This window comes from Ceratotherium simum, chromosome 28, assembly GCF_057802395.1.
Source record: "Ceratotherium simum simum isolate JZ-2026a chromosome 28, ASM5780239v1, whole genome shotgun sequence".
In the NCBI taxonomy this organism is placed as follows: domain Eukaryota; kingdom Metazoa; phylum Chordata; class Mammalia; order Perissodactyla; family Rhinocerotidae; genus Ceratotherium; species Ceratotherium simum.
This window is the reverse complement of record NC_141927.1, coordinates 36,726,142-36,747,331: the sequence shown is the minus strand read 5'-3', so window position 1 is coordinate 36,747,331 and position 21,190 is coordinate 36,726,142. Positions and strand designations below refer to the sequence as shown.

The 21,190-nt window shown below is 35.8% G+C and overlaps 1 protein-coding gene across 1 annotated transcript in view; it reads left to right on the top strand.

The window, feature by feature from the left end:
- LOC101398993 (A disintegrin and metallopeptidase domain 3-like) overlaps positions 1-21,190 on the top strand; it is a 123,793-nt gene that overhangs the window by 89,164 nt on the left and 13,439 nt on the right. Inside the window, 4 exon segments of the mRNA XM_087418641.1 lie at positions 5,285-5,383; positions 8,136-8,331; positions 8,827-8,917; positions 9,191-9,380. Coding sequence (XP_087274767.1) covers positions 5,285-5,383; positions 8,136-8,331; positions 8,827-8,917; positions 9,191-9,380 — 576 coding nt within the window.

Below are 21,190 nucleotides of genomic sequence, written 5' to 3'. Positions count from 1 at the left end.
ATTGGCTTCATTTACATTAATTCCAGCTCCTTCTTCAGGTTTGGACAGTTGTCAGCTATTATTTCTTTCAACAAGCTCTCTGCTCCTTTCTCTGTCTCTTCTCCCTCAACAATCCTTATGTTGCATTTCCTAATTGAGTCAGACATTTCTCAGATAATTTCTTCATTTCTTTTTAGTCTTAGTTCTATTTCCTCCATCTGAAGCATTTCTGTATTCCTATCATCTAGATTGCTAATTCTATCCTCCATAATATCAGTTCTGTTAATTAAAGACTTCAGATTTTTCTTTATCTCATCCATTGTGTTTTTCGTCTCCAGCATTTCTGATTGGTTTTTCTTTATAGTTTCAATCTCTTTTGTGAAGAATTCCCTCTGTTCATTAATTTTGTTCCTGATTTCATTGACCCATCCTTCTGAGTTCTCTTGTAACTTGTCTAGTTTTTTGTTATACCTATTTTGAATTCTCTGTCATTTAGATTTTAGATTTCTATGCCTTCAGGATTGATTTCTGGGTGTTTGTCTTTTTCCTTCTGGTCTAGAGTATTAATATATTTCTTCATACTATTTGATGGAGTGGGTTTGTGACATCACATAGCGATAGTATCAGGTTACAGGTTCCACCTTCCGCCACTGGGCATAGTGGGGCAGGAGCTGTGTAATCTGAGCCCTGTGAGATCCCTGTCAGCTGTGCCTATCTGAGCATGGGCCACTCCTTGGGACTGCAGCAGCCCTGTGGGCTCTGCCACCAAATTGGAAAGCAATCACCTGGGAGCTCAGGGCTGCTTTCGCCTGCTCTCACAGCCCTGCTGAGATGTGCTACCCACTTTGGGGCTGCAGCAGTACTATGGGCATTGGTTGCAGCTGGGAGCTCCTTTGCCTGGGCTGCAGACCCGCTGCCGTCTGCTCCTAGGTTGCACCAGCCATTGTGTTTGGTGGGCAGGGCCTCCCCACTGGGTCTGAGCCAGAGCCACTCCCTGGGACCCTGGTGGGACTGTGGGCTCTCCCACTGGTCCAGAGAGCCATCTCACAAGGGCTCAGGGCTGCTGTCACCTGTTCCCACAGTCCTGCCTAGATGCACTCCACCCTTGGGGCCACCGTGGTACTAGGGGCAATCGTGGAAGCCAGGAGCTCATTCCCCTGGGTGTGCAGCTCCACCACCATCTGCTCCTATGTCACACCAGCCATTGTGCTTTGTGGGCACGGCCTCCCCACTGGGTCTGAACCTGAGCTGCTCCCTGTGGACTGTGTGACCCTGTGGACTCTCCCACCAGATGGGGTAGCAATCATGTAGGGGCTCAGGGCTGCTGTCACTTGTTTCTGCAGTCACACTGAGGTGCACTCCCACCCTCTGGGCTGCAGTGGTGCTATGAGTGCTCCAGCTAGGAGAGCAGTTGCACACTTATACTGGACTGCCTGGGGGCTGGAGAGTGCTCACCTATCTCCACCACCTCCCTGGGAGTAGTCCATCCACCTTCAAATGTATAGCTGCATGGGTCTCTCAGGCATCCTGATGTGTATGTGGGTGTCCTCCACTGATAAATGAATGTCCATTTAGTTGTAGTTTGAAGGGTGGGAGACAAAGGGAGCAGCTCACTTCACCATGTTGCTGATGTCACTCTTGAGTTTTTTAATTTGATTGATGTTGTCCTTAATTAGATGCCAAAAAAAGATGTAGAACATTTGTATTACCATAGACAGTTCTCCTATACCTCCTAAAATTCAATCCCATAAATATTTAAACTTCTAATTTCTGTCATGACTCATTATTTTTGCCCACTATTGAACTTCATATGAATGAATCATAGCTGATGGATTCTTTTTGATGCTGGAATTTTTGCTTTATGTAATATTTTTATATTCAGCCATATGCTTGATTGTATATGTAGTTCATTGGTATTTATTGTAGAGTGGTATCTCTTTGTATGGATATACCATAGTGTATTTATCCGTGCAATTATTAGTGAACATTTAGGTTGTTTTTGGTTTGGAGTATTATAAAAAATACTTCTAAAGAACATTCATGTCCAAATCTTTGTGTGGACTTCGGTTTTCATTTCTCTTGTGTAAATATCTAGGTGTAGAATTACTGGGTCATATGTTAATTGTACTATTAAATTTATAACAAAGTGTCAAACCACTTTCCAAAATAATTGTAATATTTTACATTCCAACCATCTATGTATGAGAGTGGCAGTTGTTGCTTATCCTCACCAACTTTTGTTATTGTCAGTCTTTTTCATTTTAGTCATTCAAATGTGTACTGGTATCTCATTGTTGTTTTAATTTATGTTTCCCTGATAACTAATTATATTGGACAGTGTTTCATGTGATTATTGGACATTCATATGTCTCCTTTTAAAAGTGTCTGTTCAAATATCTTGGACATTTTTATGGGGTCGTTTTTCTTTTTATTATGTAGTTACAGGAATTCTTAATATAAACTATATACAAGCCCTTTTCCAGATTTTTCTCCCAGTATGTGGCTTGACTTTGTATTTTCTTAATGATGTCATTCAAAGAGTCAAAGTTTTTAATTGGATGAAATCCATATTAACACTTTTTTTTCCTTTTACCTATTATCCTACTTGTGTCCTATCTATCCCAAGGTTGTAAAGCTTTCTCATAAGTGTTCTTCTAGAAGTTTACTGATTTTAGCTTTTATGTGTGTGTCTGTTATCAATTTTGAATAATTTTTATAAGTTAAGGATCAGAGTATATATTTCTCCATATAGATATTCAATTGTTCTAGTCCCACTTGTTGAAAAGACTATCCTTTCCCCATTGAATTACCTTGATACCTTTATTGAAAAACAATTCATCATATTCTTTAAGTTGTGTTCCACTGATCCATATGTCTATCCTTGCACCAATTCCAGTTCTCCTTACCCTAGCTCACAAAATCAAGTAAAATGTGTCTTCATCTTTTGTACTTCTTTATCAAGATAGATTTGGCTTTTCTAAGTCTTTGGATATCTATGTGAAATTTAGAGTCAACTTTTCCACTTTTAGCCCCCCCCCCAAAAAAAACCTCTGCTGGTATTTTGGGAGTTTTTTGAATCTATAGATGATTTTGTGGACAATTGACATGTTCATAATGTCGTGATTTTCCAACCGTAAATATGGTATGTTCCATTTATTTGTGTGTCTTTAATTACTTAAATTTAACTCAGTATTTTATATTTTTGAATGTCATTGTAAATTGTATACATATTTTTTTATTTCAATTTCCAATGCTCTTTGCAGGCATACAGAAATAAAATTAAATCATGAAAGTTGATGATTCCTCCTATAGCCAGCTTAACATTACTTTGAATGATTGATTCATACTTTGGAAAATACTTGCAAAATTTCTCAATCAAAATTATTAAATAATCCCAATGAATATATGAAAAAATGTATGCTTTTGGAGTTTACTCCAGAAATAGAGAAATATTTCAGTATTTTTCAAAATATATCATTAAATTAACAGAGATAAAAATTATAAGATGTTAAATACTGAAGAGACATTTGATAAAAGTTTGGACTACTGGGAGTAAAGGTATGTCCTTTTGATTTCTATAATTTCTCAATGATAAATCACAGCTACCTATTTTACAAAGTTTTGGCCTCTATCCCTCCCATGATGAGATTCCATTCCTAAACCACAAGTCATTAAAAGTCAATTTCTAAGCCTGGCATTTATTCTAGATTTCCATTATATGTTGAGTATTGTCAAATCATGCTCTCCACTCTAGGCTCTCTCTTTGATTCTAGACTGTGGAAATTTCCCTTTCATCTCATTGATTTTTGCTTTTCTCCCCCCAGTATTAATATTTAGTGTGTGTTCAATCTTCTGTCTTTACTAATTACTCTTGATAATGTTTTATTAAAATATTTGTATTGTGAAGCATAACACTTTTCTTAATATTGAATTATGAATATGGAAATAAAGAATATTACCTGACTCCTGTAAATATTAAAACTTGTTATACAGTAATAAATTTTTTGTATACTTTAATAATACACCAACTTTGCAGTTAGTGTAATTGAAGACATTGAATCTAATTTTTTGTAAGATATTACAAGATAATCTAGGTATTACAAAAAAATCAGGAACAAATTATTATTCTATAAATGCAACTGATAAATTTAACTACATTTAACTAAATTTAACTTTTGAGAAAAAAGATCCATTATTACAGCTTCTCTTATAACATACCACTCAAACATTCAATGTAAAATAAAAATAAATATATATATGTCACTAATATTTTACACACACACTATACACTCACATTTTTACTGAGGTTAGGATGGAAGAAAGTTTTATCCATAAACTCAAAGAACAAATCCACAAAAAGGTGATAGTTCTCAGATTTCTTAAAAGTATTCGATTTTACAATATCACAGTATCAAAAATTGCCAAGAAAACCCCAGCCAAAACAAAAGTAAGTTTTCATGACAAATTGTAAAATGTAGTAACATATATTAGCAGCTAGGGGTTAATATCTTTAATATAAACATGCTTACAAATAAAGGAAATAAACAGAGGAATACCTCAATGGAAATATAGGCATAGAAATATAAAATAACCCAGAATGTACAGATATATCAATTTTTTTAGCACATTAATAATAAATGTAAAATTGAAAAAGATAGAAACGGTTATTTGTGCCTATCCACTTTACTAATTTTTAAATATTGCTGTCAGTCTTGTAAAACATCACTCTTACGTTGAATAGATAACTGTACATAAAGAAGGAAATGAGTATATTATAAGGAGTCCTTAATACTTTTGTACTCTATAACCTAATAACTTCTAGAAATAATCTTTAATATAAAATTTTATAGCTAAAAAAATAGTCAGAAATTTTCTTTGAAAAATTATTCACAATGATAAAACCTTGTTATAATTTTGAAACTTCTATTTTGTCACATCCATAAATTGTTTTATATTCTCGAAATTATATCTTGAGGAGACTTGATAAGATGAAAAAGTACTTATGATAATAATAAATGAAAAGAATCTAAAAACTTACAGTGCATATATTTACTAACAGAAAGAAGATTGAAAGAAATTGCATGAAATTTTTAACAGGTCAATTTCTTGAGTATGGAATCACAAATAATTTCATTGCTATCTTGTTTTCTTATACTGAAAATATTAAGTACTGTTAAAAATAAATATAGTAGTAAAAATCATACTGTGATTGTATTTAACTTACATTTACTGTAATTAACCGTAAGTAAAATTATTTATTTGATTGAAAATTCCTACTATTGAACTGGATTATATTTGCTTTTAGCATTGCAAATTTGAAAAATGCTGTCATCCTGAAAACTGTACTCTGATTGACTTTTCGGAGTGTGGCACTGGACCATGCTGTGATGAAAAGACTTGTCTGGTAAGCTTTCAAAATATTGCATTATTTTCTTTCATGAATTCATGAATTTTTTTGTGTACTTTTGCTTTTTGTTTTTACACATATTTCAATTTTTTAAAACTTTTTTTTACACATCTTTCGATTATGTTACTTTAGGTACCCGGATACATAGTTGATTTTAGAATTCAGAGGATGTCCTTAGGTCTTTTTCCACCTCCTTTTTAGCTCTGTCTTTCTCTGTATTGTTTCAGTCTTTACTCAAGGCCCATCCAGTTACTGCATTCCACACCAATTCCAGACCATTTGGGTGCTATGAATTCCTCTTGGTTATGCCTGAGTGTGGCTCTTCATGATCAAACAACTTATGGCAAAATTGTACATAAGCCACTCAACACACACTTGACATGAAATGTTTGAATAGACAGGCAATAACAATAAAAAATATCATTTTGAAAATAGCAAAATAGGAGTCCATGTTAAATAGTCAGCAATATGTAGCGTATCTAATACTGAAGCTTTCTTTCAGCAAGGACTCCTGGCCCTGAAGGTGACTGAATCCTTGACTTCCCTTGGGAAGTTTTCCATTCAATTTTCCTTTATAGCCACATCTGAGAGGACACCGCGTAAAATTTGTCTTCCGGGGATTGCTTCATGGTAGCTCACCTTTTTTGTGTCACTTTCAAGACTCTATGACAAACATAAAGCTGATTAATTAGAGATTTTGAGTTCCAGATTTGTTTTTTCTCTGTCAATGTGACCTCTCTTAACATTATTCTACTTTGTTCTATGTGTGATCCTTTTCACTCTATGGGCTAGTAATTAAAGCCAGTGGTCATTTGTTTTCAAGGTGCGTGAATGTAGAGGCCAGCCCAGGGTTTTTTCTTCTTAGCAATAAACCTTGTTGCTTTTCTCTTCACCAGAGCTCTCATCTTGGCCGTTGTCTCCAAATCAGTGGGACTGAGCAATGAGGCTTTTCTAAACAGTCCTTTGCCCTCTACCTACACCCCAAAGTATAGTTCTTTAAAATGGAGATAATTGCTACATTTGGGGGAGTGAAAATTCACAATACAAGTTTCTAGGGAGGGTTTCAGGGTGACGGCTAAATGTACTACATTAGTTTACCTTAATTTTATTATGTGTTATAGCATAGAATTTGGCTTTGGTGTCATTTAAATGCTCACAGGTGTCTTACACTCTGCTCTTTCATTATTGGCCATAAGTGTAAAAGGCTATTTTCTTCTGTCTGCTTTCAATTAGGCTAGTTTCCACCAATGCTTGTCTGAAATTTAGTGATTTAATCCAGTTTTTTTCTTTTGCGTTTTCAATTTAGATATACACAAGTCAATACACTCAATTTAGATATACGCTTGCATATACCAAGTGCAAAAATATGGAAGACAATAGTTTAACCAGCTTTTTTGCTGACATGTAAAATAATTAACATGTTTCTAACCAACACTCAGATATTCCTACATGTAATTTAAAAAATTGTATTTGATACTGCGTGATACCAATTGTGTACTGGTCAGTTGTGTCTTGATGATGAATGGCCAAGCAAATGAAGCTTATGAAGCTGAAGTAAAAGATGAGTCTAGCTTCATGCTCACTTGAATCTTTGTTTCAAACAGGTGCAACAGGATTCTTATTCTATACACCTGTCAGATATCCTTGCTTTTTTTGTTGACATTTCTCAAACAAGCTTTCTCCATATGTGGTAGAGATTGCTCAATGTAGCTCCTGGCTTTTCTAGTCTGTAGTGTACAATATTTCAGAAAAGTAGCAGGATCTTCTCTTTCCCAACATCCGTCTCAATCCTTGGTAGTGAAGGAAAGCCTGACTGATCCTGCTAAACTGAATTTCCCACCGCTGTATCAATCACTGTGTCTAGGGAGAAGTGCTCTGATCATCATCTTGAGTTAGAAGCAGATGCTTGAGATTTATAACCCCTCATGGTGGAGGTAGAGTAGGTCCTGAAAGGAAAATTTCTTGAAATGCAGAAATGAAAAAGATGTCCATTAAGTAATATTTTAGAAATGTGGTCAAGACTGGCATCTGAGTTAGTACAACATTTCAGGAGTGCAGTTAGTCCCCAAGAATCAAAGGTTGAGAAAAATATGCGTAGCTTTACATCAGTTATTTTCTATTTATCTTGAACTAAATATTCAGGATAGCCACAGCATTTTAACTATTAGAGCTTTCACTAGATCCTATTTTTAAATTGAGGTGAAATTCACACAACATAAAATTAACCATTTTCAAGTGAACAATTCAGTGACGTTTATACAATCACAATGTGCAACTACCACCTCTATCTAGTTCCAAAATATGTTCATCACCCAACCAGGAAACCCCCGACCCATCAAGTTCTTACTCTCCTTTCTCCCTTCCCCTCAGTCTCTGGCAACCACCAATCTGCATTCTGTCTTTATGGATTTACCTATTCTGGATATTTCATATAAGTAGAACCATATAATATGTGACCTTTTGTGTCTGGTTTTCTTCACTTAATATAGTGTTTTCACTGTTCATTTACCTTATAGCATGTATCAGTATTCTATTCCTTCATATGGCTGAAAATATTCCACTATATATATAATAATAGATTGGGTTCTTTCCAATCTATTTCACTAGAACTTTTAAGTAGATTCATATTTAAGTGGTTAAAAGTGTAGTAATAATGCAAATGATAGTTACACATATAATGCTTCTATTTAAATTTTTTACATTTTTGGTGTACTACTTTAAAAAATATTTGTTTTTCTTTGTCTCACAGGTATCTGAAAGAGGAATTCTATGTAGGAAAAGCAAAGATCTGTGTGATTTTCCAGAATATTGCAATGGAATATCTGAGTTTTGTGTACCTGATGCAATATCTGCTGATTTAGAACCATGCAGTAATAAGACTGCCTACTGCTTTGGCGGAACATGCCGAGATCCAGATGTACAGTGTGTAGAGTTATTTGGAAAATGTAATAGTTGTATCTTTTTTCTGGGGTTCATTTTTAAACTATATTTTTCTAAAGTCAGTAATCCACTGCATAGTCATAATAAAAAGTACTGTTTTTTAAAATCAAATTTAAACATAAAACTGAAAATCAAAGCAACTTTGAACTATGTCAAGAGGTAAAATAGACCTCACAAGTACAAGACAAAAAGAATAGGATATTAGTCAAATTTTAGGTGATTGGTTGAAAGGGAGTTGATTTTAGAATTGTAGATAAGAGAGCAAATGACAATTTGACTTCTTAATCATTTCTACACCTTGACACCTTTTTTTTTCCCCAAGTGGGTAGTTTTTAGTGCTTCTCCTTGTATAGCTGGTAGATAACACCAAAACCTCATAGTAGATTACATTGACTGGGCATTGCTGTTCCCTAGATATCTCCGTATTAATTTATCACATGTTTGGTTTCTAATGTTTTTTTTCTTAAGATGACTAATTGGAACTTTATTTATTTTTTCAGTTGCTAAAGGTTCTACTTATCTATGTGCACAAGAAGTGAATTTTCAAGCAGATGACTATGGAAACTGTAATAGGAGGTCTTGTTTTTTTAAGTGTGTATTTAGAAAATTACACCTTTTCCAAATGCATGTGTATGTGTGTGTGTGTGTACTGCAAAGAGTCATTTAATACAAACGAATGATGAACTTAGTACATACAGATGAATTTATATGTTGCATGTCATAAGATGGTATATGTTCTGAATAGCTTTGGTGTTATGATCTGAGTAACATTTTTAATTATTCTCGTATTTTTAACTGTTATTTATTTAATATATTGTATCTCTAAGTGACATATGGACAACTTTTTCTGCTGTATATTGCTAGGAGTACCCTTTGTGGAAAGATGGTTTGTCACTGGACACATTCAGAGATAGTACCTCATTCAAATTTTGATATTCAATATACTTACCTTGGAGGCCATATATGTATGTCAGCAGTATTAAGAAATCAAACAGTAGCTACACCAAGGGATATAACTTATGCAGTTGATGGCACTATATGTGGTGAGAATCAGGTAAATAAAAATCTTACTTGCTTCTGTATACGATCTGTGTGTGTCTGAGTGTCTGTGTGTGTGTGTGTGCATGAGAAAAAGAGTGAGAAAGTGAGAGAGAAAAACATCTTAAGATTTTTTGTTTATAATTAATATTACAAATTTTGGTTACTGTATCATGCTTTTAAGATTCAAAGGTCAGAATTTCTGTTGGTCAAAGGAATACTTGCTTCACTATCATTTTTTATTATGAATTTTGTTATAGATATTTAAATTTATTTCTGATACTTGAGAATCTAAGCTTCTTCATTAGACCAGAATCTGGTCTGCAATAATATGTGTTAAAAAAAGAAAGAATCAAATATACACTAAAAAGTAGGTCAGAACAACCTGAATAATAAGAAAAACAAAGAAAACAAAAAAAGTGAAGTATTTAGTCTTGCAGTGGTTTGCAAGGAGATGAGTTTGTAATAAAAGTAAAACATTTATTTGTTCATTAGCCTACTCTTCTAATTCTTTCTCCAAAAATATAATGGACTTGTTAAAAATAGACTTGTTAAAATTTGGCCCTCCTACAAAACACAATAATAAAACAGAGTCTAAGCTTTATTTATTTTTCTTTTTCTTAAAAATTTTGAGAAACATAATGGATAAAGGATTTTTAAACTAGTATCATTAAAAAATTAATTGGCTCAAGAAGAAAAGGTACACAATTTCTCACATTTTAATTAAAATATTTTACATTGAGATATAACAGTTTAAGAAATGAAAAATAAGAGGAAAATAGAAATGAGTAGTAAACTTATCTCAGAATGGGAAAAGATAATCTCACATAAAAATAATGAAGTAATTACAAAGGAACATGTCGGTGCTGACAGCATTATAATGTAATAACGTCATTCCTTCAAAGATCATTTAAAACAAACTTAGTGTTTACTATAAATATGGCAGAGTAAATACATAAATTTATTAACTACTTTAATCACTCATTTATTAGAAAAAAGCACAAAAATGGTACACATATGTAGTATAACATCATAAAAATAATCTGGTCTTTGTCCCTGGTTTCTGGCACAGAGCTCCTAAACACCTTGGAATTTCCTGAGTGATAGGAATATTTTTTGTTACTCATCCTCTTCCAACCAAACCTGAGTTTATGCTAATGAGGTGACTTAGGGTGGGGCGTCTAGACAGTTTCAGGTGGAGCAGGTCACCAGAAGGACCAAACCATTAGACAGTTGGAACTTTTAGCCCTACTTGCAGACCTCCAGGAAAGGGAGTAGTGTGGCTGGAGATGGAACGCTATGAAACCTTTGATTCAGAGAGCTTCTAAGTTGGTGAACACATCAATTTGCTGTGATGATGACATGCCTGGAGAGGCCATGGAAGCTATGATATCCCTCTCCCCACAACATACCTTGCCGTATGCATCTCTTTCCATTTTGCTGTTCCTGAGTTGTATCCTTTATAATAAACAAGTAAACATAAGTGAAGTTTTCCTGAGTTCTGAGACCCAAATGAGCAAATTATCAGATCTGAGGAGAGGGCCATGGGAACCTTCAATTTATAGTCAGTCAGAAGTATGGGTGGTCTAGGACTTGCATCTGGTGTTGAAGTAGAAGCAGACATGTGGGGCTGACCCCTTTTACTTGTGAGATCTCATTCTAACTCCAGGTAGACAGTGTCAGAATTTTCTTTTTGCCTCATGTATCCCAAACTGGGTGCCAGAGAAGCCAGCAACTCAGAAATGCCAAATGGAGCAGACAAAAAGAAGTCATCAAGGAAAGCCTGACTGCTGTAGCCAAAGGAACAGCCTAATAAGAGAGTACACTATTAAACAATAACTTCTCTATTTCAGCCAAGCAACATAAAAATATGCAGCCACAACTCAACTCTCACCAGGGTGATATGAGTAGAGGCCTACTGGAGAGGTCCACCCCTGACCCTTGCAGTAATTAGGAGCTTCTCTCATCCCAGGTGCTAGTGGAACCTATGCTTCCAGCCTTACCTCACAATAATGAGGCAGTATTCCCTTTCCCCTCTCCAGAGCTCTAACAGGGGAGAACTGCTAAAACAGAAGGCTGAAACAGGATTCAGAGATATCATAACAAAACACTCAAGATATCTATGTTTCAATTGAAAGTCATTCTTCATACCAAAAACCAGGAATCTCAATTTGAATGAGAAAAAAGTCGATAGACGCAACACCAAGATGACACTGGTATTAGAAATATCTTTCAAAGAATGTAGAGCAGCCATCATTAACATATTTGAATGAGCAATTACAAACATGCTTGAAACAAATGAAACAATAGAAAGTTCCAGAAAAGAGATAGAAGATATAAAGAAGAACCAGCTGGAAATTTTAGAACTGAAAAATACAATAATCAATTTATAAAACTCCATGAAAAGTGATGTCAGCATCATGGCGAAGTGAGCTTTCCCATAAATTCTTCCCCCGAAAAGATACAACAAAAGGGACAGTCATAGACCAATAATGGACTACTAGACAGCAAAAAGGAAGATCAGAAAGATCCACACTGCCACACATCTGACAGTGGACGTGCTGGGGCCCTTGGAGGAAGTGGGGAGAGGTAAGGATAAATCCTCTCCCTCCCCATCAGACCAGCGATCCAGGTCCACTCGGCTCACAGAGAGGGGGGAGGGGCGGCCCTCTGCAGGGAAACCATAGCTCTTCGGGCTCTCTCAGCCAGTGGGAAACTCCCACACAGATGACACAGAACTGCTGCAGGGGTGCCATCAACATCTGGGCACCCCAGGAGAGCAGATAATGAATGGTGAGTGAGAAGCCCCCCATGCCAGGGACCCAGGGGGCAAAAGAGAGAGCCTCCCCTCCCTGCATGCCCAACAGTGCAGCTCAGCTGACCAGACCAGACAGAGCGGCCAGGCCAATTGCAGAAAGCAGCTGGGGTGGAGTGCAGGGGGCTCAGATTACACAGCCCTTGACCCCCACACAGTGATGGCAGGCAGAAACTGCAACCAGATATTTCCGGGATGAGGAAAAACAAAGCCAATACAGGAAGTACAACGCAAAGGTACATGAGATCACCAGACCAGAAGGAAAATGAGAAGCACCCAGAAACCAACCCTGAAGGCATAGAAATCTATAACCTAAAGGACATAGATTTCAAAATAGCTATCACAAAAAAACTCAATGAAATACAGGATAACACAGACAAACAATTCAATGAGATTAGGAGTTTCTTCACAAAAAAGATTGAAATCATAAAGAAAACCCAATCAGTACTGATGGAGATGAAGAACACAATGGAGATAAAGGAGAATCTGGAATCTTTAAAGAACAGAGCTGACAATATGGAGGAAAGAATTAGCATTATAGAGGATAGGAATACAGATATGCTCCAGGTGGAAGAGGAGAGAGAACTGAGACTAAAATGAAATGAAGAAAGTCTCTGAGAAATATCCAACTCTATTAGGAAATGTAACATAACAATTATAGGTATTCCTGAGGGAGAAGAGAGGGAAAGAGGAACAGAGAGCCTATTCAAGGAAATAATAGCTGAGAACTTTCCAAATCTGGGGGAGGAGCAGGAAATACCAGTAAGTGAAGCCAATAGGTCACCTAAATATGTCAACTGGCAAAGGCACACTCCACGGCATATAGTGGTAAGGCTCGCTAAAGTCAATGACAAAGAAACAATATTAAGGGCAGCTAGACAAAAACAAAAAATAACGTACAAAGGAACTCCCATCAGGCTCTCAGCAGATTTCTCAACAGAAACTTTACAGGCTAGTAGAGACTTGAATGATATATTCAAAATACTGAAAGACAAAAACTTTCAGCCAAGAATACTCTATCCAGTAAAAATATCCTTCAAATATGATGGAGAAATAGTAACTTTCCCAGATAAACAAAAGCTAAGGGAGTTCATGGCCACGAGACCCCCACTACAAAAAATACACAAGAAAGCCCTCAGGCCTGATAAAAAGAAGAGAAAGGGAGTACAAAGGTTGGAGAAAGGAGAAAAATAGGTAGACAAAATAAGAAAAATATTAGATCTTTACTGGAATAGGTTAGCAACCACTTAAATACCAAAATCAAAGATCAAAGGAAAGAATTCACCAAAAATAAATATAACCTCATCACTGTAAACACATACCCACAGCAAAAGATAGAATAAGTTGTAATAAGAATGACTTAGAAGAGGAAGAGGAAAGATATTGAATTGACTTAGTATAAGGAAATAAGAGGCCATCAGATAATGGACTATCTCATACACATGATTTTTATACAAACCTCAAGGTAACCACTAAACAAATAATCAAAACAAAATCACATATGATAAGCAAAGAGAAAACTAGAAGAGTTATAAGACAGAACAACCAAACAGAATTGGCAGTCTGAAACAAATGGTACAAGAAACAAAGGAAATGCAAAAGAATTGGAAAATAAGTGACAAAACAGCAACATTAAGCCCTCATATATCAATAATTATGCTAAATGTAAATGGATTGAACTCTCCAATCAAAAGATACAGAGTGGCAGGATGGATTAAAAAGCAAGACCCAACAATATGCTGCCTCCAGGAAACACATCTCAGGACTAAAGACAAGCACAGGCTCAGAGTGAAAGGATGGAAGACAATACTCCAAGCTAATGGCAAACAAAAGAAAGCAGGTGTTACCACGCTCATATCAGACAAAGTAGACTTCAAGATAAAATAGGTTAAGAGAGACAAGGAAGGGCAATATAAAATTATAAAAGGCACACTCCACCAAGAAGACATATCAATTATAAACATATATGCACCCAACATAGGAGCACCAAAGTACATAAAGCAACTATTGAAAAACCTAAAAGGAGATATTAACAACAACACAATAATAGTAGGGGATCGTAAAACCCCACTTACAGCAATGGATAGATCATCCAGACAAAAAGTCAACAAAGAAACAGCGGACTTAAATGAAAAACTGGAAGAGATGGACCTAGTAGACATATACAGAGCACGCCAACCAAAAACAGCTAACTACGCATTCTTCTCAAGTGTGCATGGAACTTTCTCAAGGATAGACCATATGTTGGGAAACAAAGCAAGCCTCAATTAATTGAAGAAGATTGAAATCATAACAAGCATCATTTCAGACCATAATGCAATGAAACTAGAAATCAACTATGAGAAAAAAACTGGGAAAGTGACAAACATGTGGAGACTAAACAACATGCTATTGAACAACCAATGGATCATGGATGAAATTAAAGGAGAAATAAAAAATATCTGGAAACAAATGAAAATGAAAATATGCCATACCAATTCATATGGGATGCAGCAAAAGCGGTCCTGAGAGGGAAACTCATAGCAATACAAACCCACCTTAACAAACAAGAAAAAGCCCAAATAAGCCACCTTAAATTACACATAACAGAACTAGAAAAAGAAGAACAAACAAAGCCCAAAGCCAGCAGAAGGAGAGAGATAATAAAAATCAGTGCAGAAATAAATGATATGGAGACCAATAAAACAGTAGAAAGGATTAATGAAACAAAGAGTTGGTTCTTTGAGAAGATAAACAAAATTGACACACCCTTAGCCAGAATTATTAAGAAAAAAAGAGAATAGGCTCAAATAAATAAAATTAGAAATGAAAGAGGAGAAATAACAACAGATACAATGGAAATACAAAGGATTATTAGAGAATACTATGAGAAGTTATATGCCAATAAATTGGACACTCTAGAAGAAATGTATAAATTCTTGGACTCATACAACCTCCCAAAACTGAACCAAGAAGAAATGGAGAATCTGAATAGACCAATCACAAGCAAAGAGATTGAAGTAGTAATCAAAATCCTCCCAAAAAATGAAAGTCCAGGACCAGATGGCTTCTCCAGTGAATTTTACCAAACATTCAAAGAAGATTTGATACACATCCTTCTCAAACTATTCCAAAAAATATAGGAAGATGGAACACTTCCTAACTCTTTCTATGAGGCCAACATCACCCTGATATCAAAGCCAGACAAAGACAACACAAAGAAGGAAAATTACAGGCCAACATCGCTGATGAACATAGGTGCAAAAATCCTCAATAAACTATTGGCAAAATGAATACAGCAATACATTAAAAAGATCATACACCACGATCAAGTGGGATTTATACCAGGATTGCAGGGATGGTTCAACATCTGCAAATCAATCACTATGATACACCACATCAGGAAAACAAAGAATGAAAACCACGTGGTCATCTCAATAGAAGCAGAGAAGGCATTTGACGTGATACAACATCCATTTATGATAAAAACTCTTAATAAAATGGGTATAGAAGGAAAGTACCTCAACATAATAAAGGCTATCTATGACAAACCCACAGCCAACATCGTCCTCAATGGGGAAAGACTGAAAGCCATTCCTCAGAGAACAGGAACGAGACAAGGCTGCCCACTCTCACCACTCTTATTCAACATAGTACTGGAGGTTTGGGCCAGAGCAATTAGGCAAGAAAAAGGAATAAAAGGAATCCAAATAGGCAACAAAGAAGTGAAACTCTCACTATTTGCAGATGACATGATTTTATATATAGAAAAATCTAAAGAATCCATTGGAAAACTATTAAAAATAATCAAGAACTACAGCAAAGTTGCAGGGTACAAAATCAATCTACAAAAATCACTTGCATTTCTGTATGCTAATAACAATCTAACAAAAAGAGAGCTCAAAAAGATAATACCATTTACAATGGCATCAAAAAGAATAAAATATCTAGGAATGAATCTTACCAAGGAGGTGAAAGACCTGTAAAATGAAAACTACAAGACATTATGGAAATAAATCGGTGATGACATAAAGAAATGGAAAGACATCCCATGCACACGGACTGGAAGTATAATATAGACATTAAAATGTCTATATTACCTAAGGCAATCTACAGATTCAATGCAATCCCTATCAGAATCCCAGTGACATTCTTCACAGAAATAGAAAAAAAGAATACTAAAATTCATATGGGGCAACAAAAAACCCTAAATAGCTAAAGCAATCCTAAGAAAAAACAACAAAGCTGGAGGCATCACGATCCCTGACTTCAAAGCATACTACAAAGCAATAGTAATCAAAACAGCATGGTACTGGTACAAAAACAGACACACAGATCAATGGAACAGAATTGAAAGCCCAGAAATAAAACCACACGTATACAGACAGCTAATTTTCAACAAAGGAGCTAAGAACATACAATAGAGAAAGGAAAGTCTCTTCAATAAATGGTGCTGGGAAAACTGGACAGCCACATGCAAAAGAATGAAAGTTGACCATCTGCTATCGCCATTCACAAAAATTAACTCAAAAAGGATCAAAGACCTGAAGGTGAGACCTGAAACTATAAAACTCATACAAGAAAATATAGGCAACACACTATTTGACATTGGTCATAAAGGAATCTTTTCAGATGCTGTGCCTACCCAGAAAGGGAAACTAAAGAAAAAATAAGCAAGTGGGACTTTATCAGATTAAAGAGCTCCTACAAGACAAATGAAAGCAGAATCAAAATGAACAGACAACCCACCAGCTGGGAGAAAATATTTGCAAAACATATATCTGACAAGGGGTTAATCTCCATAATATATAAAGAACTCACACAACTGAACAACAAAAAAACAAACAACCCAGTCCAAAAATGGGCAGAGGAAATGAACAATCTTCTCCAAAGAAGATATACAGTTGGCCAATAGGCACATGAAAAGATGTTCAACATTACTAATCATCAGGGAAATGCAAATCAAAACAACACTAAGATATCACCTCACGCCCTTTAGAACGGCTATAATCACCAAGACAAAAAACAACAAATGTTGGAAAGGATGTGGAGAAACAGAAACCCTCATACACAGCTGGTGGGAATGCAAACTGATGCTGCCTCTGTGGAAAATGGTATGGAGATTCCTCAAAAATTTAAAAATATAAATACTCTATGATCCAGCTATCCCGCTACTGGGAATCTATCCAACAAACCTGAAATCAACAATCCAAAGAGGCTTATGCCCCTCTATGTTCATTGCAGCATTATTCACCATAGCCAAGAAGTGGAAGCACCCCAAGTGTCCCTCGACTGACGATTGGATCAAGAAGATGTGGTATATATATACAATGGAATACTACTCAGCCATAAAAAAGCCAAAATCATCCCATTTGCAACAACATGGATGGACCTGGAGGCTATTATGTTAAGTGAAATAAGCTGGAAAGAGAAAGACAAACACTGTATGATCTCACTCATATGTGGAATATAAACCAACACATGGACAGAGAAAACTGTATTGTGGTTACCAGGGGCAATGGGGTAGTGGGTGGGCACAAGGGGTGAAGGGAGTCATGTATGTGGTGATGGACAACAAAAATGTACAACCCCAAATTTCACAATGTTATAAACTATTAAGACATCAATACAAACAAAAACAAAAACAAAAACAAAAAACTCAGTGAAGGGCTCAGGAGTAGATTGGAGGAGACAGGAGAAAGAATAAGTGAAGCTGAAGACAGAACCAGAAAAAATACTCAATCTGAACAATAGACAGAAAATAGACTGAAAAAAAATGAATAGAGCCACAGGGACTTGTGGGATTATAACAAAAGATATAATATCCATGATATTGTTATCCTAGAAGAATAGGAGAAAGAATGCAAGGATGGAAAAGTATTTGAGGAAATAATACCCGGAAAGGTTCCAAATTTGGCAAATGGCATAAAGCCACAGATGCAAGAAGCTGAAAGAACATCATATAGGATGAACCTAGTGAAATCCACAGTAGGATACAGCATAATAAAGACAAAGGAAAAGAATCCTAAAAGTAGTGAGAATGAAACAACGTCTTACATATGGGAAAAACACAATGGTGATGACAACAGTTGAAATAAAACCCTATGGAAACCAGGCACATGAATAGCACAGGAGGTTGCCATCCTAGTTAATTCACCTTCTACCACCCCACACAATCCTTCAATTCAGCAAATGTCCTGTGGGAAAATGAGCAAGGCATTTGAAAGCCATCTGGTTTGTCACACCAGCCCTAAATGACACTAAAAGCTTTACGGATTACTCATTTCTCCAGCAGTGATTCTCCGCCTGGGAAAGTCTGATCATTATCCCATGCCCAACTGGCCAATGTCCTCATGGAAGGAAAAAGAAAGAAAGGAGGGAAAGGAAGATAGAGGGAGGCAAGGAAGGATGGAAGGAAAGGCAAAGGCTTTAACTTGTCCTGCTTGGCTCAGTAGGAGCTTTAAGCTGGCATGACTTTTTACTACCGCAGCATTTTAAATTAAAAAGCTAATTGGCAGCTTTCTCTGTGTGACTGGGGTTTGTCACATGACAGTCTTGATTTTGGAAGCTGGCTTTTAGGCTGTGGTCCTTCCAGTAGCGTAATTGGATAGTGCCTATTCTATAGGACAGACCATTTGAGAAGCCCAAATTATGTAGTCACCATTGATTCAGTTGCTTTAGGAAACAAAGTACTCTTCTAAATTGTCTCCTTTGGGATAAAAATGTTGTGTTCACTGCATTCTGTGATTCAGAGAAAGGGAGAGATGAGTAGTGAATATTGAGAGCTAAGTGGTTCTGTGGTTTCGCAGACAGACTTTCATTGATAATTCTACGTGCCTGCCACCCTCCCAATCCCGCTCTTTCAGCTCTTCTTCCTCTCTTTTGCCTGGTGACTCTGAGGCTGCAGCTCCTCTAGAGCACCCTGAGACTGACCAACTAGCTCTCTGCTTTGCCATTGTATTCAATGTGGTCGCTTTCTCACTTCATTTTATCGATCAATGGCCTTCTTTTTATTTCAAAATCCCAGTAAGTTCTTAAATCTCTCATCTTCTAATTGCTTTTTTCTGATTCTCCTTCACTATTATTTATTGGAAAAAGGGAGCTATTGTGTGTACCAGGTCTGTCAGTTTGAATTGGAATCATTCTGTGGTTATGTATCTTGATTGATAGATAGATCAATCAATAGATAGGAAAAGAGAGAGAGAGAGACTTTATTTCTTATTTATCAAGGAAGAAAAGTATGTCTCCCTTATTAATTTTAACAAAAATTCTAAGTAAAACACTCATAAATTTAATGCTGTAATATACTAAGTGAACAATGTACTACATGGAGATAGGTATTATTCCAGCAATGCAAGTTTGCTTAATATTGGTTGTGATAGAAAGCTTCTTTGAATTTTTTATTTGTAGGACTTAGAGCAGGAGAATAGTATATCAAACTGATCCTAGCCCACACAGGTAGACTAGGGGAGACAAGCACATCTCAGCACTTTCATTTCAAACTTGGAAAGGAATATGTTTCGGGCAGGTAATTGTTCAAAAACAGACAAGCTAATCAAGGAAAACATAAGTAAAATTAACTGCCTTTTCCTTACCCATTCTTATACACAGGACTGTAAGAAAATATGCTTACATAATACAGGCACTTCCCCTTAGGAAATATGTTTTTAGTTATATTAAGGATTTCATTTTGGGAACCGTGATGTAATTGCTTCTGGGACACTATCTGTCTCTTGTTCAAAGAAGGAAGTCTTATATGTTAGTTAATATGCAAAACATCATCCCAGCCATTGACCAGGGCTAAGTACTCTTATAGCATTCCTGGCTTTTCCCGTCATTATAGAAGAGCCAGCTACACATTGATCTGTTTACTTGAAGAAAATTATATCAGAAGCATGCATCTTTTCCTGGCTTATTTTTCTTCTGAAAACAACCCAGTCAAGTATGACCAATTTATTATTGCCTCAATGACAATGTTTAAGGAGCACTAGAATGAAAATAGTTTTGTGCACAGGTAATGCTGATTTGTTCAACGTTTTGTTTCTGGCTTTCTGGCTTCATCAGAGCACTTTCAGTTAATGAACAAGCTGAGATCTGTTCTTTCTTTATTTACCAATAGTGATAGAAAATAATGAATGTTTCAGACTATTGATGATATATTGAATATTCTATCAGATAACTTGAGAAAAACTTAGAAGATGCCTCCAAAGATATTCAAATTAACATTTGAATAGAGGAATATTGGCATAAAGTCTACACGAAAATCAGGTTAAATACATGAATAATTAAAACAACATCTTGCATTTCGTGAGCATCTACCATGTGCCAGACCCTGCTTTTGTTCCTTTATATGTAAAAAATTATTTCATCCTCATAACCTATATATTTTTTTTATTTGGGTATAATTGCTATTATAAATTCAAAGGTAGATAAACTGAGGTATGGAGGGACTAAACGACTTGCTCAAGGTCACATTGCTAATGTGAAAGATAAGATATATTGTCATTAAAGTTAGAAAACATGTAAAAATGACAAAAACACTGGTATTTAGCATTGAACATTGAGCTCTGTGAGTAAAGTAGGTCTTGCACTGAATATTGGTTCTGTCAATAACTCACAGCATGACCTTAAAAATAAAAATTTAATTCTCACCAAATACAAAATGAGGATAAAAATGTCTTCTTCACAGGGTCAATATGAGTATATATTATAAAAATACATAGAAAGTGAGAAGATAGATCCTAGCTTATCATAAGTTGGCTATTTTTGTTCTTACATCACTTAGTATCAATAACCACACAGCTCTGCTTCCTCAAGGGAAAAATAGCATCTGATTCTCAAATTTTGATATTTGATAAAGTAATAACATACTATTTTGATTTCAAGTTCTTTTATTAGAATGAGTAGATGTCCTGAAATCCAGATTCATCTGTTTTAGATAGATAGATAGATAGATAGATAGATAGATAGATAGAGCTATATCTTTGGCATCTAATTTATGTACCAAGTGCAATTGCTCAACTCTTGACCTT